Source organism: Megalobrama amblycephala, linkage group LG15, assembly GCF_018812025.1.
Source record: "Megalobrama amblycephala isolate DHTTF-2021 linkage group LG15, ASM1881202v1, whole genome shotgun sequence".
NCBI classification, from domain to species: Eukaryota; Metazoa; Chordata; class Actinopteri; order Cypriniformes; family Xenocyprididae; genus Megalobrama; species Megalobrama amblycephala.
This window is the reverse complement of record NC_063058.1, coordinates 16421134-16446668: the sequence shown is the minus strand read 5'-3', so window position 1 is coordinate 16446668 and position 25535 is coordinate 16421134. Positions and strand designations below refer to the sequence as shown.

The 25535-nt window shown below is 36.3% G+C and overlaps 1 protein-coding gene across 7 annotated transcripts in view; it reads right to left on the bottom strand.

Moving 5' to 3' along the window:
• Positions 1–25535, bottom strand: part of shank2b (SH3 and multiple ankyrin repeat domains 2b) — a 133706-nt gene that overhangs the window by 50258 nt on the left and 57913 nt on the right. For 5 of the 7 annotated variants that reach the window (XM_048158396.1, XM_048158395.1, XM_048158397.1 and 2 more), the window contains 3 exons: positions 16478–16829; positions 8017–8174; positions 7402–7515 (listed from right to left, as the gene is read on the bottom strand). In XM_048158396.1, the coding sequence (XP_048014353.1) occupies positions 7402–7515; positions 8017–8174; positions 16478–16829 (624 nt within the window). Of the gene's footprint in view, positions 1–7401; positions 7516–8016; positions 8175–16477; positions 16830–21055; positions 21345–25535 lie in introns of those variants that run through there. The other 2 variants (XM_048158400.1, XM_048158401.1) reach the window with 1 other exon arrangement.

The window sequence follows — 25535 nt, the reverse complement described above, 5'->3', positions numbered from 1 at the left end:
TAAACTGACAATTGCAAGTTTTAATGTCAGAATTGCGAGATATAAACTCACAATTGCGAGTTTTAATGTCAGAATTGCGAGATATAAACTCACAATTGCGAGTTTTAATGTCAGAATTGCGAGATATAAACTCAATTGTGAGTTATAATGTCAGAATTGCGAGATATAAACTCACAATTGCGAGTTTTAATGTCAGAATTGCGAGATATAAACAATTGTGAGACATTAAGTCAGAATTGTGAGTTTTAATGTCAGAATTGCGAGATATAAACTCATAATTGCGAGTTATAATGTCAGAATTGCGAGATATAAACAATTGTGAGACATTAAGTCAGAATTGCGAGTTTTAATGTCAGAATTGCGAGATATAAACTCACAATTGCGAGAAATTAAGTCAGAATTGCGAGATATAAACTCAATTGCGAGTTTTAATGTCAGAATTGCGAGATATAAACTCAATTGCGAGTTTTAATGTCAGAATTGCGAGATATAAACTCACATTTGCGAGAAATTAAGTCAGAATTGCGAGTTTTAATGTCAGAATTGCAAGATATAAATTCACAATTGCAAGTTTTAATCTCAGAATTGCGAGATATAAACTCACAATTGCGAGTTTTAATGTCAGAATTGCGAGATATAAACTCAATTGTGAGTTATAATGTCAGAATTGCGAGATATAAACTCACAATTGCAAGTTTTAATGTCAGAATTGCGAGATATAAATTGACAATTGCGAGTTTTAATGTCAGAATTGCGAGATATAAACAATTGTGAGACATTAAGTCAGAATTGCGAGTTTTAATGTCAGAATTGCGAGATATAAACTCATAATTGCGAGTTATAATGTCAGAATTGCGAGATATAAACTCACAATTGCGAGTTATACTGTCAGAATTGCGAGATATAAACACAATTGCGAGACATTAAGTCAGAATTGCGAGTTTTAATGTCAGAATTGCGAGATATAGATGTTTTTCAATGTTAAAATACTTTCTTGTATCCCAAAGACAACAATAAGTATAGGCCAAGATTACTCAAAAAAGTATAAACATTGTCGCGCTTTCAAAGCATTGCACTGTTTATTTAGGAATTCCGACCAACTAACCATAGCAACACTGGCTCAACCAATAGAATGAGTTTAGGGCGGGGCTACTTGTTTATCCTACCAACAGCAGCAAGGAAACCTGTTTGAAAACGTTTTTTTTTTTTTTTTTACACAATAGAGTGGTGGAACTATGACGTCACTTTGTAGGCCAGTCGGCAGTTATCATCACGCTGGTTCCCTCAACAAAAACCCAACAGGATTTTCCCATAGGCTTTTGGATTATCAAAAAAAATAAGCAACAAAAGTTTATGATACTTACCTGTTTTGTCTATCAAGATAATGTTCACAGATAAACACAACTTTTATGATTTTTGAAGCCTAAATGCAGTCACCAGAAGCAAAAAGCTAAAGGTAGGCTATAAGCAAACTACACCACGGTCGCACGATTTCAACGTTACAACCACTAAACTTCCAACAACTCTCTCTGAGTCTTTATCTAAAAGCGTTTTTTAGTTTAAATTAGAATAGTTTGTAAGAGTGCAGTTATACCGTCATTTTCAAGGCATGTAACAGCTTTAAAAAAATCACGGGTAGGTTAATGCATTTTATGCCTTAGAATAAAAAGTGAAAGTATCTTGATGTCAGAATAATGAGATTGAGAGTCAGAATTGCGAGATATAAACTCACAATTGCAAGTTTTAATGTCAGAATTGCGAGATATAAATTGACAATTGCGAGTTTTAATGTCAGAATTGCGAGATATAAACAATTGTGAGACATTAAGTCAGAATTGCGAGTTTTAATGTCAGAATTGCGAGATATAAACTCATAATTGCGAGTTATAATGTCAGAATTGCGAGATATAAACTCACAATTGCGAGTTATACGGTCAGAATTGCGAGATATAAACACAATTGCGAGACATTAAGTCAGAATTGCGAGTTTTAATGTCAGAATTGCGAGATATAGATGTTTTTCAATGTTAAAATACTTTCTTGTATCCCAAAGACAACAATAAGTATAGGCCAAGATTACTCAAAAAAGTATAAACATTGTCGCGCTTTCAAAGCATTGCACTGTTTATTTAGGAATTCCGACCAACTAACCATAGCAACACTGGCTCAACCAATAGAATGAGTTTAGGGCGGGGCTACTTGTTTATCCTACCAACAGCAGCAAGGAAACCTGTTTGAAAACGTTTTTTTTTTTTTTTTTTTACACAATAGAGTGGTGGAACTATGACGTCACTTTGTAGGCCAGTCGGCAGTTATCATCACGCTGGTTCCCTCAACAAAAACCCAACAGGATTTTCCCATAGGCTTTTGGATTATCAAAAAAAATAAGCAACAAAAGTTTATGATACTTACCTGTTTTGTCTATCAAGATAATGTTCACAGATAAACACAACTTTTATGATTTTTGAAGCCTAAATGCAGTCACCAGAAGCAAAAAGCTAAAGGTAGGCTATAAGCAAACTACACCACGGTCGCACGATTTCAACGTTACAACCACTAAACTTCCAACAACTCTCTCTGAGTCTTTATCTAAAAGCGTTTTTTAGTTTAAATTAGAATAGTTTGTAAGAGTGCAGTTATACCGTCATTTTCAAGGCATGTAACAGCTTTAAAAAAATCACGGGTAGGTTAATGCATTTTATGCCTTAGAATAAAAAGTGAAAGTATCTTGAGCTTGTGTTAACCACGGACATTATTTCAACCATTTAACCAAAAACCCATTAAAAAAACCCAACGACTTTGGGATGATGGAACCGGAAGTGCTAAAATGCTAACTCGGTTCTGGGTTTTGGCCTACAAAAATGCGTCATGGTTCCACCACTCTATTCAGTCCTGAAAAACAGCATTAAGGTTAGCCATACAGATGCAGAAGCACGTACTGTGCAACAGCAGGACAACCTCAAGGCAAATGTCATGTTTCATCACATGACGGGTGAACTTAGAGCTTACAGTCTAAGAGCTGAGTCAGCCAGACTCTCTCCCCGAGTCACATGGGCCAAAGCCTCTCGGCCAATGACAGCTGTCGTTCACCACACCTCCATTCTGCTCGCCACATGCTGTCGTGAACAGCTCTCCATTTGTTTCATGTAGCTGCCAATAGCTGTCTTACTGTACATGGTCATAGCCAACAATCTGGACCACAGCAGAGAATTATGTTTGAGATTTTAGACTAAAGTGTGACTGTAGATTAACAACAGGATTCAGATAATTACGTTGTGCGTAATTATGTCAAATGTGAGTGCAAAGACATTTACTGTTACTATTATACAGTGCGTGCAGAATTATTAAGCAAGTCAATATTCTGATTGTATTTCTAGCACATTTTAGCAATTCCAAGCCACATCAAGCAAGCGCGAGCTCCAGGGGAGGGGAGCACGAGATTTAAAGGGGCCGCGCAGCCTGAATCAGCGCATATTTAATGAATCAGCGCATATTTAATGATGCCCCAAAATAGGCAGTTAAAAAAATTAATAAAACAAAATCTATGGGGTATTTTGAGCTGAAACTTCACAGACGCATTCAGGGGACACCTTAGACTTATATTACATCTTTTAAAAAGACGTTCTACAGCACCTTTAAGTGGGGGTCACGTTTCAGATTTCTTTACCTTAGCAAAATCTATGAGAACTGACACCTTTTACTTCTGGAAACTCTAGGTTTCAGTTCTGGAAAATGGTGGCACTGGAGACTAAAGGGTTCCCGATGGTTTAATTCTTGGTCTAAAACCGAATTCTTTTGCAGTTAAAGGTATAGTTCACCCAAAATTGAAAATTCTGTCATTAATTTCCCACCCAAACCCGCAAGACTTGTGTTAATCTTCGGAACACAAATTAAGATCTTTTTGATGAAATCTAAGAGATTTCTGTCCCTCCATTGACAGCTACGCAACTACCACGTTGAAGCTTCAAAAAGTTCATAAAGAGATCATAAAACGAATCCATATGAATTGAGCGGTTTAGTACAAATTTTCTGAAGAGACTCAATCACTTTATATGATGAACAGATTGAATTTAGGCTTTTATTCTCATGTAAATATTCATAGACTCATATCAGTTAGGGTAAACCGAAGCTCAAGCATGTTAGCTTGATGTGCGAGAACCAATCGAGGTTCATTCTCGTGTGTTACACAGAACGTTTGAGCTTCTGGAAGAGGTTTGTTCTTGCGCGTCAAGCAGGTTCTGAGCTTCTGTTTATGTTTGCTCATTGTTTATATGTGAATAAAAGCCTAAATTCAATCTGTTCATCATATAAAGTGATTGAGTCTCTTCAGAAAATTTGGACTAAACCGTTCAATTTATATGGATTAGTTTTACGATCTCTTTATTTGTCAAAGTGGTAGTTGCATAGCTGTCAACGGAGGGACAGAAATCACTCAGATTTCATCAAAAAGATCTTCATTTGTGTTCCGAAGATGAACGAAAGTCTTACGGGTTTGGAAGGACATGAAGGTGAGTAATGACAGAATTTTTATTTTTGGGTGAACTAACACTTTAAAGGTCCCGTTTTTCGTGTTTTTTTGAAGCTTTGATTGTGTTTATAGTGTGCAATATAACATGTGTTCATGTTTCGCGTGTAAAAAAAAACAGTATTTTTCACATAATTTACTTATCTGTATACCGCTGTTTCCACTGTCATAAAAACGGGCTGATGACTTCCTTGTTCTATGAAGTCCCTCCTTCAGAAATACGTAACGAGTTCTGATTGTGCCAGCGGTTCCTGTGTTGTGATTCGACAGCAGTTTAGCGCATCTTGCCCGGAAAGGTCACGCCTCTTACTATAACGTGGAGATGCACGCGCTCAGTGTTATTGTAAACATGTCTTTAATTTTACCCTATCAATTTGAGCCGGAATCAGACCCGGTGATTGGACTGCGGGATGAAAATAACAGCGTTTCGACGACATGGCGACAAACACACTCTACAAACGCAACTCTTGCGTATTCCTGTGGGCGGAGGTTAGTCAAAAAACTGTTTTAGTGACGTCATTAAAGAAGGAAGTAGAGGGATGTAGTCCAAACTGGCCGTTCGATGTAGGCGACTTCTGTTAAATAAAATATCTCGCTTGGAATTGAACTTTGAGCTTTTAAATTTTACAGATTTTATTTATACTCTAACAACAACATTACACACTATCTAAAGTTTGAAACATGGGATCACGAAGAACGGGACCTTTAATATCTTTTCTTCTCAAGCTGTTTTTGTGACCCTGATTCCCCAATACATTTCTTGTCCAATGGTCATGAATCAATTTAGCAATTCCTATAATATTACAGTATTTTTTTATATAATGTATATATATATATATATATATATATATATATATATATATATATATATATATATATATATATATATATATATATATATATCTCACTTATAAATGATTATATACAAAATGAATATTAGGTATTAAGATTGATGTGGTTTGAAATTGGTAAAATACGCCATTAAAAAAAATATGATTCAACTTGCATAATTATTATGCAGACACTGTAAAGGCTCAGATGGGTTTCAATGAAGAAAACATCTAAACGCCTCTATGACACTTGCACCACACACACATACAGGGCTGAAAAACGCACAGTAGCTGCACTGATGTGGAAGGCATTCATTTGGCCCAAAATAACAACTCTCAACAGAATGTTGCCCCTGGCCCCTTCTGCCAATTTGCACAGTGAATGTTGAGTGCGCACACCACAGCTACACAACAGCCAATGATTGTACTCACAACTAAAAGGAATAATTTTTATTTATCAGACATTTGCACTAGAGTAGTGCTATGATTGCTGTTAACAGCATTTCTGCCCTCTGTCCAATTTGGATATAAAGCACAAATTCTCAGGTGCTCATTCACAGCTATGGTTGACGGATGAACTCGAGCATTTGATCTGAGAGGTGGACGCGTGCGCTTTGTGGCCTAGTTGCAAATGAACACTAACTGAATTAACAGCCTGCTATTGCCGCAAGGCTTCTCACATATTCTGCGGGTTATCAGAGCAGTGGAGAAGAATAGTGAAAAGAGACACAATAAGAGGAAGGGGGAAAGTTTTTTGTCCCCCTCACCTTCACAACCATGTAATCTGAAATTTACACTTTATTTGTGATAGTTCACCCAAAATGAAGATTCTATCATCACTTACTCACCTTCATGTTGTTCTAAATGCATATGACTTTCTTTCTTCAGTGGTACACAAATGAAGAAGTTTAGCAGAATGTTCATTCTGCTCCTTTTCATACAATGAAAGTAAATGGTGAACAGGGGCTGTCAAGCTCCAAAAATGAGAAAAAGACAGTAAAAGTATCATAAAGTAGTCCATTTGATTTATGTGAAGTCATATCGAAGCCATAAGAATTTCTGAAAAGACCAAAAATTGAATCAATCACAGATTATTCACCTCCATTTCAGCTCTAAAATCTCATTTGAGGTATCGTCAATTCAATATGCTGTACGAATATACTTCATGCAAAGTTTGATGTCACTGATGCCACCATTTCTTTTGTACACAAAACTATTGTACAGCTTTAGAAGACCTCAAAATAAGTGCACAAGAGAAATGGACTACTTTCGTTGTATGAAACAGAGCAGTGTGAACTGTTTGAACAGTGTGATTCTGTTTTCCACTAAAGAAAGACATCTTTCTGACATTTATGACTGAGGTCACGAATTGAAATAAAGATGAAATAAAATAAAATATAGACATTAGATGAAAAACTTGTTTTGCTAATGTTGGCAACTAACGGAAAAAAGTAAAATGACTAAAAATTGAAATAAAAACTATTTATTTACAAAAAAAACCTCATAATGTTCATAATGTTAATGAATACTATAATAGTGTATATGAATAATGCTAGAATGGAACAATATGAAGGTGAGTACACGATGTTTACACAACAACATCGTCAAAACGATCCCCTTTCACATGAATCCGTGATAGTGACTAAAAACTCTGTGTTATGCTGCTAGGCCAGTAGTTGGCGATGTCACTTTGTAAAGAAAAACTGCACGCCTATAGCCTGAACACGTAATACGCATTCACATGATGTCACCGTTTTCACAAATTCGCATTTGTAAGTTTACATAGAGAGATGACAATAGTATCATTTTCAAAAACTTGCTCTTTGAATCCTGGTTTCAAACGTTTGCATTTTCAGGCCCCCAAAATGCCATTGTCGTGTGAATGAACAGCCAAAACGCATAAAAAGTTTCCATTTTTAGTTGAAAATGGTGTGTAAACGGCCCCTAAGTGTCAGTTTTGGGTGTACTATTCCTTTAAGTTCAATGTCAGTGAATAAGAACATGTTGAATGCGTGTGCCAGTGTGTGTTTGTGTGTACACACTCACATGGCCTGTCCTCGTTGGGTTTGCTTGGGATCTCTTCCACACATTCTGCTGGGAACCAGCCTACATTCCCTCGGGCACTGCCTTCCCAGAATCCTCCTTCTCCAATACTGAGAACTATAGAGAAAGTCAGCAAAAAATACATAAAACACTGTTCTCACTATTTACATACTGCATATATTGTGCAGTCCTAAATATGACACCAGGAATTATACAAGGTTATTTTCATCATTCTCCACCTGACTGATTCTAACCACTTCACTACCGATGTGTATAAACATACACATGCCAATTTAATATATCAGGCCTGTGATGATTTTATCCAGTGAAGTCTTCACTTTTATCCATTGAAATCTCTCTAGTTCATCTCTTTCTGTTTGTGAAGTGTTGCTAGCTCTGGCCAGGCATCGCCTGGTGCCGAAGGGCAGAATCTGTGAATTCTTGTTCTCCATATGGCAGGAGAAATTGCACTCCCTGTTACAAACCAGCTTTTCCCGTCATTTGGTCCACACACACTTAAAAAATGTCCATATTTACTATCAATAACATATGGCTTAACTGAGTAAAGTTAAACTGAAATGTATTTTTATATAAAGCTTTTTTTAGAGAGACATTTACCTTTCACCCTGTCGTTCTTGTACAAAGCTATTTCGCCCTCGGCCTGAGGTTGGTAAGACTTGACCACCACATAATGTCTTCCTGGGACAGCACTGTACAGCTTGCGTTTGGACCCTGGGGTGTCCATGCCGGAATAGGCATCCCTGTTGGCACGGGGACTGGGAATACAAGCAACATTATCTGAATATTATCTGATCAATATTATTACATAATATTTTCATTAAAATATGTATATATGCGTCATATATATATATATTACATATATTAAAATATTTAATATTATTTAAAATATTAAAATAAAAAGTTGAGAGTTTAATCGCTGATTTTAAGAGGTGACAGTGTCTAGCAATGTCTGTGGTAAGCATTGAGGCGCACTAGGATACTAGACCACAGCTATTAAAAGTAAAAGGGCTCCCTCTGCTGGATAGACATCATCAATATACATTAAAGCCAAGATGTGCTTCTAGACATGTTTCATACAAGCAGAGATTTCGACTCTTGCCCTGGGCCAGGCTGAATCATTAACTTATCCAGTGACGGCTCACAGGAAACATCACCTCTATAAAGCAGCTGAGCCCTGTCCTAAGGTGACTCTACCCACTCAGAAGGAGCAGATGGCTCCTATCCAAAAAAACTTGTTCTGCAGAAAAATGCTGACATTAAGGACTCAACAAAAAACAGTCCCGACGATGTTGTTAATGAAGGTGTTAATGAGGGTGCGATGGAACTAAAAATAACGTAACTCTCACTGCAAAAGAACATCCAGTTTTCGATGATGACATGCATAATCTCGGAGGCACATATTGTTATTTTCCATGCTTTCATTTTAACTTATAAATGCAGGCCCAGCTTCACAGAGAGGCTAGAGGATGGCCAACTGCAAATCAATTTCAGATGGCTTTTCTATATATATATATATATATATATATATATATATATATATATATATATATATATATATATATATATATATATATATATATATATATATATATATATATATATAATAAAATAAAATAATCATGCATTTTATTTTTTTTATTAAAACAGAAAAAATAGACGTTTTGGTCAAATTTAAAAAAGTGGAGGACGGCCAAATGCAAATCAATTTCAGATGGCTTTTAAAAAATTAAATAAAATAAAATAAAATAATCATTTATTTAATTTTTTTTATTATTTATACAGAAGAAATAGACGTTTTGATCAAATTAAAAAAGTGGAGGACGGCCAAATGCAAATCAATTAAATAAAATAAAAATAAAATAAAATAAAATCATATTTTTTATTATTATTATTATTATTATTATTATTATTAAAACAGAAAAAATAGATGTTTTGGTCAAATTAAACATTTAAATGGCTTTTTAAAAAAATAAATAAATAAATAAATAAATAAAATAATGTATTTTACTTTTTTTTTTATTAAAACAATTATTAACTTATTAACTTATTAATTTTTGTCAAATTAAAAAAAGTGGAGAACGGCCAAATGCAAATCAATTTCAGATGGCTTTTAAAAAAATAAAATAAAATAAAATCATGTTTTTTACATTTTTTTTATTAAAACAGAAAAAAAAATAGATGTTTTTGTCAAATTAAAAAAGTGGAAGACGGTCAAATGCAAATCAATTTCAGATGGCTTTTAAAAAATAAAATAAAATAAAATAAAATAAAATAAAATAAAATAAAATAAAATAAAATAAAATAAAATAAAATAAAAGACAATAATCATTTATTTTAATTTTTTTATTATTAATACAGAAAAAACAAACAAATGCACAATCAATAAAATAAAATAAAATAAAATAAAATAAAATCATATTTTTATTATTATTATTATTATTATTATTAAAACAGAAAAAAATAGATGTTTTGGTCAAATTAAAAAAGTGGAGAACGGCCAAATGCAAATCAATTTCAGATGGCTTTTAAAAAAATACAATAATCATTTATTTAAATTTTTTTATTATTAATACAGAAGAAATAGACGTTTTGATCAAATTAAAAAAGTGGAGGATGGCCAAATGCAAATCAATAAAATAAAATAAAATAAAATCATATTTTTTTAATTTTTTTATTATTATTATTATTAAAACAGAAAAAACAGATGTTTTGGTCAAAAAAAATGCAAATCAATTTCAGATGACTTTTAAGAAAATAAATAAAATAAAATAATGTATTTAATTTTTTTATTTTTTTATTTTAAACTGAAAAAAAAAAAAATAGATGTTTTGGTCAAATAAAAAAAAAGTGGAGGATGACCAAATGCAAATAAATTTCAGATGGCTTTTTAAAAATTAATTAATTAAAAACTACATTTTTTTCTCCTTTCTATTTTTTTTTTTTTTTTAATCAAAACAGAAAAAGCACAGAAAGTTTGCTACCAACAGTAGTTCATGTCTCCTTATTTGAAAAAAAGGTAATGTTATGTCATTAAACACACACACACACACACACAACACACACACACACACACACACACACACACACACACACACACACACACACACACACACACACACACACACACACACACACATATAAATGACAAAATGATCTAACTACCTTTTATTACCTTATTACCATATATAGGATAAAAAGACACATTTGAAATTGGCCATAAAGATAAACATAGTCTATTCACAAACCTGAATTCTGTTATCATGAAACACAGCTATCCATACTGTACGTATAAAAAATCATATGGCGCCATACAAGCAACTTCATGTTCACATATGACTTGCCCTACCTTTCAACCTGTCAAGGTCCCTGTGGCATCTGGCGACTTCAGCCTATAGGAGCAGATGAAATTGGGACAAAGCACCTACATTTGCCCTCTACGTGCCTTCTGCTTTTTTAAGCCTCCACTGAGACCCTCTCAATGTCAGCGCCCAAAGTCAACACACCTAGATTAGCCTTCTTACATAACAAAGCTTGACGAAAATGATACAGATGTGATATGCTTTTTTTGGAGCCCAAAAAAGTGTTCACACGCTAAACAGCCCTAAACAGATACACCTGTTTTTTAAAATGAAACATGCGAAAATTGTGATGATAAATGGAGAGTACTAAAAGTGGTAACATAACCTGCAACACCTGTGAGAAAATAATAAAATAATATGATACAAACAGCACACTGTGCCACATTTTAAGTGTTAACTCTCAGCTGCAAACTGCAGCAAATCTGTTCAGCCAATCAGATTTAAGCACAAATGACCCCAACAATCATTTAAGCTTCAAAAATACCTTTCACTATCCCTCCTTGCCACCAACTGTAGTTACATGAATAAGTGCAAAACACTCTGCAACAGAAATCCGAATTTGCTTACATTGCTTGCCGATATCTAATAATCAGCTTTCAAATGGCCTCACGTACAGAATCTACACCAGCTGGAAGAAAAACAAGCATATTTCAGCAAACCATAAATGAGTGGCTTACTCATTTAGAGCAGCGCCTATGGCAGCCAACCGGTCTGCCAATGCAACTAGCTGTCAAGCGAGCAGCGAAGCTTTCTTATCCAGCTTCATCCAAAGACAATTACATAAGCTGCGCTTCGCATCTTATTTTTGGAGAAAAAAAAGCAAAAAAGAGTTAATGTGGGCTGAGGTATTTATGCAAAACAGGGAGGAAGGAAACAAGGCCAGTAAGTGTTAGAAATCGGTTCAAGCGCTGCACGTATAGTCACATCCACAGGTCTATTTTTAATCAAGCTTGAAGGAAATAAGGTCTCAACATCTTTAAAATTTTGACGCAACAATCAAAATATGACCACAGTGGCAGAATAGCTGCTACGGCAAACACTTGGCTAGCGCACAGTTGCAAATTCATACAGAGAAATCATGTTTATATTGACAGCTATAGAGTTAAACTTAGTTCAGTCTAAATCGGGCTTCATTTAACTCTGCAGGAGTTCATTAAACACCGGTAATTTTACCGGGGTCTGGCTGTGAGTATTGTTTATTTGATTAGTATGTTGCAGGATATAGGGTTCAAGCTACAGGATGCATATTCAACAGTACTGTTATTCAACTTGTCCGAGACCTGTCCGAGTTGTTCTATTTTTAATGACAAAGAATGAAAAGAAATGTGCTTTATAATACCCATTTTTAAAACCTCTTGAGTAAAAAATTGCTAATTTGAAATCCATTATGCTAATTAAGGAAGAAGTAGAAAGTGTTCCTTAAAATATGTTTTTAGGACCAAAAAAATAAAAAAAATTATATACAGTACAGTCCAAAAGTTTGGAACCACTAAGATTTTTAATGTTTTTAAAAGAAGTTTCGTCTGCTCACCAAGGCCACATTTATTTAATTAAAAATACAGTAAAAACAGTAATATTGTGAAATATTATTACAATTTAAAATAACTGTTTTCTATTTGAATATATTTGACAAAGTAATTTATTCCTGTGATGCAAAGCTGAATTTTCAGCATCGTTACTCCAGTCTTCAGTGTCACATGATCCTTCAGAAATCATTCTAATATGCTGATCTGCTGCTCAATAAACATTTATGATTATTTTCAATGTTGAAAACAGTTGTGTACTTTTTTTTCAGGATTCCTTGATAAATAGAAAGTTCAAAAGAACAGCATTTATCTGAAATGCAAAGCTTCTGTAGCATTATACACTACCGTTCAAAAGTTTGGGGTCAGTAAGAATTTTTATTTTTATTTTTTTGAAAAGAAATTAAAGAAATGAATACTTTTATTCAGCAAGGATGCATTAAATCAATCAAAAGTGGCAGTAAAGACATTTAAAATGTTACAAAAGATTAGATTTCAGATAAACACTGTTCTTTTGAACTTTCTATTCATCAAATAATCCTGAAAAAAAATATTGTACACAAATATTTTGTACAATTGTACACATTAAATGTTTCTTGAGCAGCAGATCAGCATATTAGAATGATTTCTGAAGGATCATGTGACACTGAAGACTGGAGTAACGATGCTGAAAATTCAGCTTTGCATCACAGGAATAAATTACTTTGTGAAATATATTCAAATAGAAAACAGTTATTTTAAATTGTAATAATATTTCACAATATTACTGTTTTTACTGTATTTTTAATTAAATAAATGTAGCCTTGGTGAGCAGACGAAACTTCTTTTAAAAACATTAAAAATCTTAGTGGTTCCAAACTTTTGGACTGTACTGTATATATATATATATATATATATATATATATATATATATATATATATATATATATATATATATATATATATATATATATATACACACACACACACACACACACATATATATATATATACATATGTATATGTGTGTGTGTGTATATATATATATATATATATATATATATATATATATATAGAGAGAGAGAGAGAGAGAGAGAGAGAGAGAGAGCTCAAAGGACTCTATAAATACCTAAATGTAAAAAACACAGTACTTTTTTATGCAGTAGGTCTTCAAAACATATCAGCATTTTCAAACAACTCTGAACAAGCAGCGTGGTGTCTCTACAACATGACCTTTACTGGCACGAGACGGAGAGTCTCGTATTTCCCTTGTTTATAGTTGACAAATGGCAATATGACGCTACAACTGACTACATCTGCTTCAGTTCCATTCTGAGCCTCTGAAGAGCAGCCACATTATCTAATACACTATGGAGTAGAAGCCACATCGAAGACACATAGACACCAACTGAAAGTGACACACTCACACATATACACACACCATACGGACATAGCCATAGCAACTGCTGCTGTAACTAAGGGATGGCGTTCCATTTGAGCTGCACATGCAGGCACGAGAGCCAATGATATTTCCATGGGTTCATCGCTGGCACTAGCTGGAATCGAAGTCCCCGGTTTTGGAGCCGAAAGACCAGCTGTTTAGTCTTTGTTTTGGGTTGTTGTGCGTTTTTTATCTGCAAATGGCATCGTAATACACGTCTAGCACAACAAACGAATCTATATAGGCTGCAGCGTGAGAAATGAGAGGAGAACAGGGTCAAATACCAGAGGAGTTAATTCTTCCTTTTTAAAATGACATCTAATTAGAGTTTTGTGCAGTGGAAGTGAGTAATTGGCCTGGCCCACTTACTGTACCGAGCCTGCTCTCGCGCAAGAACCCCTGTTGAGTGACAAGATTCGCACACCCACCGACACACATGTATGCGAGCAGACGCACACAAGCGCGCACACACTCATGCACACATGCATGCTGAACTTTCACTACACGACGAGCACCCACGCATGCATTCACTCACAGGGAAATATAAATATATATATATATATATATGCATGGCCACACACACACATGCTCTCTATCTTTCCGAGCAGATTCTTGCCTCTCTCTGTGGCCTAATTGTTTGCCAAGTCTCCATATTGCACCTTTGTATTATGCGCTGCTGCACCCAAAGTCACAAAGCTAAAAAAAACAACAGTCTGGGCATTTGTCCAATCCCATCCTGGATCAGGTGCATGTTGCATCGCAAATGCAACCAAACCCTGGCTGATCGGGTTATTTTACTGACGGATGTCCAAATATTTGTCTCTTTTCAAGGCCATTAGCAAACCTCATGGGTTTCATAGGTACCATCACACACAGATGCACCAGATAGTCTTTCACCACAAGGTACAGTAATAGTCTTCTAATGCTGCAATTGAAATTATGGCATCATTTATTCCCACATGTAGTTCCAAATGACTGTATGACTTTTTCTTTTGTGGAACAAACTAGAAGAAATTTTGAAGAATGGTCCAGTTGCTCTTTACATTAAATGGGGCTTTTTTAAGTTTCAAAAAGGAATATTTATAATGTTATTTTGCATAAAAAGAAGTCCATACCAAGTGTTTTGAAGCCATACAATAGCTTTGTGTGAATTTAATTTTGGGTGAACCATTCCTTTACTAATTTCGAATATTGTTCAATATGTATTATTTTTAAGATTTACCCTTTTCAAACGTATATAAAAGTCATATTTATGTAAAAGAAACTATAGGATGTTTCAAAATGTCTTTTTATCTTAAATACAATGCACTTTAAAAGTTAATAGTTTATTCATTATTCAATACGCCGCCAAGGGAAGGACTGTTCATTAAAAAAAACCCACTGAACAACGTTTACTTTTTCCTCTTTCTTTAAATATTCACTCAATAGGATATTTTTTGTTGTATTCCACAATGAATGTATAATTATAGGATTTGTTTTACTTCCTGCTAAACTACATCCCCAGTACATGTTGCAGACTGTATCTAACACCTGAATTAAAGCATTTAAAGCAATAATTCACCCCAAAATTAAAATTTGCATCATTTGCTCACCATCATCTAATTCCAAACCTATAAGAATTTCTATATTAAAATATTGGTAATTTGAATAATGCGTCTTTTTTTGGTCCATACAATTAAAGTCAGTGGGGTCCAATGTTTTTTTTAACTGTTAACACAGTTTAATCATTCTTCAGAATATCTTATATACGTTTTACACAAGAAAGAAAGTCATTGTAATTGCTTTTTATTTAAATTTATTAAATAATTAAAGGATTAAAAGGGATTTATGGGAATAAAAAAATAAGGTAAAATAAGTTCTAATTGTGCACTAAAAATTGATGGGTTAAAAACAATGGGTTGAAAATGGACAAACCCAGCAGTTGGGTTGTTTTAACCCAGCGGTTGGGTTAAATGTTTGCCCAACCTGCTGGGTAGTTTTATTTAATTCAACAATTGTTTAAAAAATACTGTATTGCTTGCTTAAAATGAAATGTTTGGCAAACATTTAACCCAACTGCTGGGTTAAAACAACCCAATCGCTGGGTTTGTCCATTTTCAACCCAACTTGGGTTGTTTTAACCCAGCACTTTTTTGTAAATTCTAAAAATCCAATCTCACAATTTGGACTTTTTTCCTCATAATTGTGCACTAAAAAGTTACAATTACCTTTTTATCTCCTATTCCATGGTGAAAAAAAAAAATGTAAAAAATTGCAAGATGTAAACTCGAGAGAGAGAAAAAAAAAGTCGCAATTGCAAGACTCAGAATTCTGAGAAAAAAAGTCAGGACTGTGAAATGTAAACTACAGGATTGTGAGAAACAAACTCGCAATTGTGAGAAAAAAAAGTCGCAATTACTTTTTTTTTTTTTTTACTCCACGGTAGAAACAAGCTTCCATACTGATTTAATATCCTAAAAGACTCCAAAAAGTACATTTTATGAAAATCTCTGCAGCCCAGTCCTCTTCCCATACACCAATTCCCAACATTTGACCTATTTGCATTCACACATGGCCTTATAAAAACAACACAGATTTGCCATAAATAGGGCCTCTGGTGGCAATAGTTAAAAAAAACTTTGTCCTCACAGAAAGGGACACACTCTAGCCCGGACATGAGGGACCCACACAAAAGTGGACACACAGTCAGACATGGGCATGTTGACAGTTGTCCTCAAAAATCAGTCCTATCGCTCGCTTCTAGGATGGCCACTGACCTGCTGTGGCGCTGCGGGGTCTGTCTCCGGGCGTCTCCCTCCCCCAGTCGGCCCAGGGAAGGGGAACGGCTTCGGGCAGAGCGTCCCCCCCGGGCCATGGTCTTCACCGTGCCATTGGGGCTGTTCTGCATCTGCTGGGGGTGGCGGGGCAAGAGGCTGCGCAGGGGGGAGGCGACAGGAGAGGGCGAGCGAGAGCGGTCCAGCGGTAGCTTGTTGACGTTCAGGTTGTTGTCGCTGTTGGAGCGGAGCAGCACACGTGGGGCAGCAAGCGTGCTCCTACCCTGGTGCTGCGGCGGCGTTTGCTGCAGCGGCCTGCTCCGACCCGTGCCTGCCGGAGCCTCCCGGAAAGGCACTGGGAGAGAGACAGAAAGAAAGAGAGTGATTAAAGGAAAAGAATAGAAAAGACTGTTTATGCAAAGTGTGAAGTGGACTTTCAAGTACTCCACAAGCATCAAAGTAGTTCAGCTTTTTTAGGTGTCCTTCATTCCATTGTAAGTGGAAATAATTAGAGCACTGTAACGAGTGTTCAAGTACAAGCTGCTAGACGGCACTTCGGCTTCTTACTCGCATAAAGAACTTTAAAAAGACCAAACACAGTCTTCTCATCAAGTTCAAATCACTCAGTTTGATGCTCATTTATTGAATAATGTATAAATTTGTCGCTGTTCAATTTATTTTGTGAGCTGTCAGAACTCAAATCAAGACATTATTGCACAAATACACGGTCAAATTCTAGTTAAAGTAACATTCCTGGTTAAAGGTGCTAAAGAGGATCTTTTCGTCGACTGAGAAACCAAAGACTGTTAGTGAGGTTTTGAAATGAGCGCATGCGTAAGAACAACCCCCCTCCTTCACAGCTCATTTCGAGGGAACGCCTCCCAAAACTCGTGCACGAGTATTGGAACACGAGTGTTTACCACCGGCATTCGCTGTGTCGTGTTAGTGGATTCATTATGTCGGACTCACCGCAGGTAACTCATAATCTGCAGTTGTTACTCCTGTCTCCTGACAAAAACATTGCATGCGGCGCCTGTGGAGTGTGGAAAGTTACTGGAGCGCAGCCGCACGTCTCTCACAAGGAACGTCATGGCAGTGATTGACAAGCCAGAGGGCCAATCGTTTACGCGATGATCGCGTAAACGATTGGCTGATGTTTTTAAGGCCCTACCTCATGCACAGATGATGTATATTAATATTATTCCTTTCAGTGCACCTAATAAATAGTCTTTTATCAGTTAGTAAAGACAGTTTCAAGTAATATTGCAAAAATGTATAAAACAAAACATCCTCTTTAGCACCTTTAAGTGTGCTCAATAAATGTGTTAATAGTTTACAATAAGGTTCAACATGTTTAAGGATTAGTTCTTTAAAATGAAAATTCTCCCATGATTTACTCACCCTCAAGCCATCCAAGGTGTATACGACATTCTTCTTTCTGATGAACACAATCGGAGTTATATTAATCCGAGCTTTATAATGGCAGTGAATGGGGGCTACATGTTTGAAGCTAAAGAAAGTGCATCCATCCATCATAAACGTACTCCACACGACTCTGGGGGGGTTAATAAAGGCCTTTTGAAGCAAAGCGTTGTGTTTATATCCATATTTAATATGTTATAAAGTAAAATATCTAGCTTCCGCCAGACCGCCTTATGTATTTGTAACACAGTTCGTAAATATGGGAAGAAGGAGGCGGGAATCGGCGAACATTCAACAAAACTTTACTTCAAAATAAACAAATACAAAACGAAAGTAATGCCGGCAGACCCTCGCGGACGTCTGCCGGCCACACAAACATAATACAACATAAAATAAAGTCCAGGCCTGGTCCTCTCTCGTCCTTCACGGTCGTCGCTCCTCCTTTTATGCTCCCGGAGCTCCTCCGTGAGAGACTCAAGGCCGGTGTGCCTCCCAGGTGATGCTCATTATCACTTGCGTCACCGGCCTCGCGCCGTTCCCTCACGGCTCTCGCCCGCCCTGCTCGTCACAGTATTCAACTTAGGAAGAAAGTGTAACGCCTCTCGCCGTTCAAACGCTTACACTCCATCATACGCTTTCTGTATTCAACTTATGAAAAAAGAGTAACCGAAGTCGCATCAATTATGCTTTATATATGTAAGAACGATAGATATGGCAGAAGCTAGATATTTTACTTTATAATGTGTTAAATATGGATATTTTTCTTACACAAACGCATCGCTTTACTTCAGTAGGACTTTATTGACACCCCAGAGTCGCGTGGAGTACGTTTATAATGGATGGATGCACTTTCTTGAGCTTCAAACACGTTTGTCCCGTTCACAAATGCGTCAGGATATTTATTAATATAACTCCAATTGTGTTCATCAGAAATAAGAAAGTCATATACACCTAGCATGGCTTGAGGGTGAGTAGAATTTTAATTTTAACTAATCCTTCAACTTTTAACTAATGCAACAGCTAACGCGAACGAACAATAAACAATACTTTCCCGGTATGTTTTAATAAGGGTTAATTTTATATATTAATACATTTTAAAATTTCAAGTATATTGATAAATCAACATTAACCAAAGATAATAAATGCTGTCAACATTTAACTGCAATCACAAAATGCATATTTGCAAACTGGAAGCATTAGGGACAGTAATACTGATATATTCAGTAATGTTTCTTTCAAAAATGGTTATTAGTTAGTTGATGTGTAAATATATTAAATCACTCTTTTTGAAGTACGCTTACTTTTCTAGGACAATGGATTTTATCATTTACTAATGTATTCCTCTGGGTGAAGTTTGCACCATGTAAACATATACATTTTTGGTATCAGAAATCAATCTAATATGCTGATTTGGTGATCAAAAATAATTTATTATTATTATAATCAATGTTAAAAACAGTTGTGCTGCTTGATAATATTCTGGAAAGTGTGATACTTTTTTTTTTTTTTTTAATTTATGGACAGAAACTTCAAAAGAACATTATTTACTTGAAGTACAAACAATATTTTTAACTTAATTGACACCTTTAATAAATGTAATACATCCTTGCTGAATAAAAGTATTATTTCTCAAAAAAAAAAAAAAAACCTTTTCAACAGTAGAGTACTAAGGATAATATGCAAAGGCTACGCTATTTGTAGGTCCCCTCAAAACTCAAAACACTGTGTGTATGTGGTCTGAAAACAATCTTTTTTGCAGCTCAGTTTGGTGCAAAAACTCCACACTTCAGCTACAACGTTTACTTCATCGCCCCATTGACTTTTTAAAAGCTTTACTGGTTGCATCTCTTTTTTTCTTCCAAACTGAGAGATGAGTCAAATACATTTCTTGCGGAAATCAAAGTTACAGCTTAATATTCCTTTAATAGAGTAAACAACGTGTTTTTGGTTTCTTGAACAACACGAACATGCTGATCACAATGTCTCCAGAGACATACACCCACAGCAGCCAACTTCTGTGGTTCCAAGGTGTATACACAAATTTCAGGGCCAGATGAAGCCTTATCTCCACAATATTCCCTTGAGTTCTCAGTTTGTGCTGTATGCATGATGAATGCCTATATTTATTTATCCGCTGCCATGTTAAAGGTGGTCCAGGAAGATGTTTATCCAAAGAAGCTTGATTCTCGGAAACACTAGGCCGCTGAAAGACACAGTTCACGCATGAACTAGATATCACTGGCTGGGTGAGACAAACGCTATAAATATATTCTGAAAAAGAACCCAGGAGAAGCATAGAGGAGAATTACGCCGCTAAACACACAGACTCCCCCTGTTCATTAACGTGCTGACGTAATGGCAACTTGGAGCGTTAGATCACCTTCGCTGTCATGGAAGGTTTTCGTTGGAGTCTCAGAGGTACATATGCTCCCGTTCATTATTTAAAAGGCTACTGTAGAGGGATCATTACGACACTAATGTTCAAACCCAACCCCCACAAGCCGTGAAGAAATCCACCCAGCCCCCCGCTGATGTGGCAGGTGATGACACATGAAACTTGCCAATAACCAGAAACCAGCATTGATAATGTCACAAAATGAAACTAGTTGTTTTATATGGGCAGCCCCAGAGAGCACAACAAACAGGGTTTTTCTGGCACCAACTGAAGCCTATGACATCACAAGCACATTGGCTGCCGGAACACGCTGGTTTTGGAACGCTGATGAAACAGTCATTTCCTTCAAACAAGTGAAATCAAAGTGGCGACATTCCAATTGCAGCATTCCAATTCTAACAATTCCACTAAACCAAACTGTATGAAAGGTATAACAAACATGTTGAGGAACTTCAGGAAGGAAAATGCAGTGTTAAAATTTCTCAACGTGAAGTTGATTGAATTCCTTGAAGACAGAAATGACTCTCTCGCAGTCACAGTGATGTTCTTTCCACCTCAGAATAATTCACTCTTGTCTTCAACTTTCGTTTCATTTTTGTAATCTGACATAATATATAATAACAGAGCTCAAACACACTTTTTCCTCACCTAAGAAAAGTCTGAACACCTACAGCTAGACTTTTAAGCATGGAACAGAAGTCACCAAAGGTCAGGAGACCCCTACTCTAGACCCTCAAAAACAAAAACAAAAAATCACCTCTTACCTTCTTTCTTAAAGGCATTCAGTAAAGACTTCATATCTCCTCTGAGTTTATTGCTCAATAACTCCCTTGAAATGTCCGTTTCGCCTTGAGGAACTTGGAAACAGAAGGTCAGGTTCTCCTGGACTGGGGTTCCTCGGTCAGCGAAGCACAACGGAGAGGGTTACGGAGAAGGCAAGCACTGTGGTGACAGTGCCCGCTCCACATGATGCCGTCTGTGACTGCGAGAGGAAACGGCAGAGTGCACAAGCCTCGCACGTTTCTTCGCTCAGTACTCTCTCTCTCTCGCTGACACGCACACGTACACACTAACTCTCTCGCTCGGGCTCCGTTTCTTTCCGTTTCGTCCCGCCCCCCTTTCTCTCTCTCCTCATCACTCTTTACCCTCACCAAATCATTCACTGTACTATCAGTTGAAGCCTCCCCCATCTGGATTCCTCTAGGTAGACAAGGCAGAAGACTGATTGGAGTGTGTTGTTGAATCAGCTGGTTGACAGGACCATGCTGGGATAATTTGATTCAAAACACCACCATTATGAGACAAAGTACTGGGATAAACACAAAAATCCGCCCAAAATCCTTCAAGTTCAGCCCATCAGTGGCTCGCGATACCATCAGAAGTGTTTTTAAAAATCGCTGGCGACCGCCCACCGAACGGCGCAATCAAGATGTTTGAATTAACTTGAAGCGCTGAAGAGAAGTTATTGATTAGGGATTTTAACCCTTGTCGGCTAACCAAAACAGCTGTATGGGAATCAAGCCCCCGAGTGTTGCTAAGCAACTCAGGGATGGATGTCTAAATTAGTCAGTGCAAGTTGTCGGGTTGTGAATTCTCCCGTTTCCCATGTATGTGGGCTGTCCTTCCTTTCACACTAGAAATTCACAATTGCCTCTCTCTCCCTCTCTCTCTCTTTTTATCCCCCCTCCCATTTTTTGGAATGAGATGAAAAAAGATTTTTGAGGAAACAAGGAGGAAGGAATTCTTGCATATTAAAATCTGTGTCAGGGTATGATGTCATCAGCATATAGATGGATATGGAGTTGATCCTAATGGATGTGGAGTGAGATCCCAAAGTCTGAGACTGCTAGTGAAAATCCTTATCATATCAAAATCCTTATTTTGCATTACATTGTAATGAAAAAATAGAGCATAAAAATTGAATTTAAAAATTAACTTAAGCTGACATGAACTTCAAATTTGTGGTGAATGTCACATTCATTTAGATTAGTTTAACTGATAAATATAGGTATTGTTATCGTTAACTAAAACGATTCTTTTTTTCGTTAATTGAAATAAATCTGAAATAAAATAAAATATAAATATTAGCTGAAAACTTAAACTCACAAAACTTCAAAGAAAATGAGAAAAAAGTACTAAAGCAAAAACAAAAACAAATTAAAAAACAATGACTAAAACAAACTAATTAAACTAAAAAGTGAACATATAAAAAGTTAATTAAAAATATGAATAAATACTGCAATATTATATAAATAACACTGTTTGACAGATGTTTGCTACTGATATTCAAACTTTTGTACATAATCGGTAATCGATTCTTCAACATCGGATCTAATCACTGCCATTTGGTACATTTCCAAAGAATATCACTCAAAAATGCCATTTCAAGAGGAACTATGAGTGTTCATTGAAAAACTAACTTACTTATTGTTTACATAATTTAATAAATTATTTAATTTTTATTATTATTACATCAAAAAGCAAAAATAACAAAAATAATTAAATAATTAAAACTAAATTTGATTACTGACCTAAATAAAGTGCAAAATTATCCTTTTACCTCATAATTTGTAGGCCTGGTTTCACAAACAAGGCTTAGATTAAGCCTTAGTTTAATTAGGACATTTAAAGGGTTAGTTCACCCAAAAATGAAAATTCTGTTATTTATTACTTGCCCTCATGCCGTTCACACCCGTAAGACCTTCGTTAATCTTCGTAACACAAATTAAGGTATTTTAGTTGGCCTCCATAGGGAGCAATGACACTTCCTCTCTCAAGATCCATTAATGTACTAAAACATATTTAAATCAGTTCATGTGAGTACAGTGGTTCAATATTAATATTATAAAGTGATGAGAATATTTTTCGAGCGGCAAAAAAAAAACAAAAAAAAACCCCGACTTATTTAGTGATGGCCGATTTCAAAACACTGCTTCAGGAAGCATCGGAGCACAGATGAATCAGCGTGTCGAATCCGCGGTTCGGAGCACCAAAGTCACGTGATTTCAGCCGTTGGCAGTTTGACACGCGATCTGAATCATGATTCGACACGCTGATTCATTTGTGCTCCGAAGCTTCCTGAAGCAGTGTTTTGAAATCGGCCATCACTAAATAAGTCGATATTTAGTTTTTTTTTGGCACACCAAAAATATTCTCGTCGCTTTATAATATTAATATTGAACCACTGTACTCACATGAACTGCTTTAAATATGTTTTTAGTACCTTTATGGATCTTGAGAGAGGAAGTGTCATTGCTCCATATGGAGGCCTCACTGAGCCATCGGATTTGATCAAAAATATCTTAATTTGTGTTCCGAAGATTAATGAAGGTCTTACGGGTGTGGAACGGCATGAGGGTAAGTAATAAATGACAGAATTTTCATTTTTGGTTGAACTAACCCTTTAAGTAGCTTTTATAATTGTGCCTTAGAAAAAAAAAACCATCTGTGCATCTTGAGACAAAACAATGGTGCTGACATATTTTAAGATATGTCAGTGCAAGTTGCTTTCAGTTAAAACAGCTCAAACATGCATTTTAGTCTGTGAAACCAGGGGATAATGTTTATTTCCAGATTTAAATTAAAAAAAAAAAAAATCCCAAATTTTCAATATGGTCTCAGACTTTTGGACCCCACTGTTTAACTCCCAATGTATACTGCTTATTAGACAACTTGTAGGGATGCAGGTATGGACAGAGTGAAACAGTAAAAATTTGTGCTTCATTAGAAATCTAAATTCCATCTCCGTGCTCTAATGAGCCAGCAAAATGACCAAACTGACAGCTTCTTATATCTAACTTAACTCATACACAAGAAATAACACAGCAAAATCGTTCGAAACTGGTTCCCAGGGGGAGCTGTAAATGTGCTTTCAAGGAGCAGTTGTGATATGGCTATGATTCAAAATAAAACAAGCTCCACTTTAAAACAACCCACCGCAAACCCTGTGTGATAACTCTCTGCGGACAGCTTCTTGTTTCTTTTTGCTTTCTTCTCATTCTTCCTCTCTTTGTTCACGCCATTAAAAAACCCAGAAAAGTGCCGATCGCCCTTGCTTTGATTAATCGTTCCTGATAAAGAAAACATCCTTTCATATGTGTCAGCAATTTCTAAATCCTCCGCACATCCAGAACGAAGCTAAAATGAATAGACATTTTCACCCAATTAAGGACTCTTATACGTAACAAACAATTCCGCAGGGCTCCGAGGGGCCGGCCAGCGCAGCTGGTATCCACCGTCTCATTAAATCAATAGTCATTATATTGCACCTCAAACTAAAGAGCTCAACCTATCCGATCGAAGCTGGCGCAGGTTTGAACTTGGGTGGTGAACTGAAATCCATCACTCTGTCATACTTTGAATTTGGTCTTGTTTATAAACCATGATTAAAACTCAAGATGGTGTGTTATATTTCCCAGCGGCCCGAATATCTAATATAGACTGGCGGAATGCAATATGAGCCTGCGTGTGTGTACGTTTGCATGTGCGCATGCATACCTTCCCATAATTCACACAATATTTCAGTGTTTCACTGCGCCATTTCAAACGCTTTACCAAGTAAGTCAATAACAAGCCAGGCTCCAAGACCTCCTTGGCTTCTCAACCGCGACAAGTGCGCACAAGGCAAACTCGCATCCCTTAAGCCAATTATTGTGCGGATTTGGGAACCATGGCAACCAACGGGTGGCATTAAATGGGATGTACATTTACATACATAACTACAGTGCTTGTTTTAAACATACAGGCATGGTGGCTGGCGCACGTAAACAAACAAAACCCAATGGATTTCGGTAGCTTTTGGGAATGCAAAGCCCTCTCGAATGGTTTGAATTTGTGAAGATCAAAGCTCCAACACTGTGCCCTCTGCTGTGGTCTAACATGTGACACATAATTACAGGATCCCCTGCTACTATGCGCATGAAAATAACAAGCCGTTCCTGTTTCCTCCCTGAGTGACGCATTAGACACAAAGGCAAACTGTGCAACTATTGAAGATTGTTCAATCAAAACCTTATAAAAACAATATCAGCGCACAGCTGGCCAGCCAGTTCATTCCGTCAAAGGTTCCGTTCGCCTCAAATTGAAACATCCGGAAGCCTGCTGATTCCCATATTCCGCTGATGGAATCTCTGTGTTTATGTCAGAGCTGTTACCCAAAGGTATAAGGAAAACCTGACAGCTGTAGCAAAGAAAATGCATAACGCTACATCTACACTTCAGGTCAGTGCTATTCTCCGAAAAGCT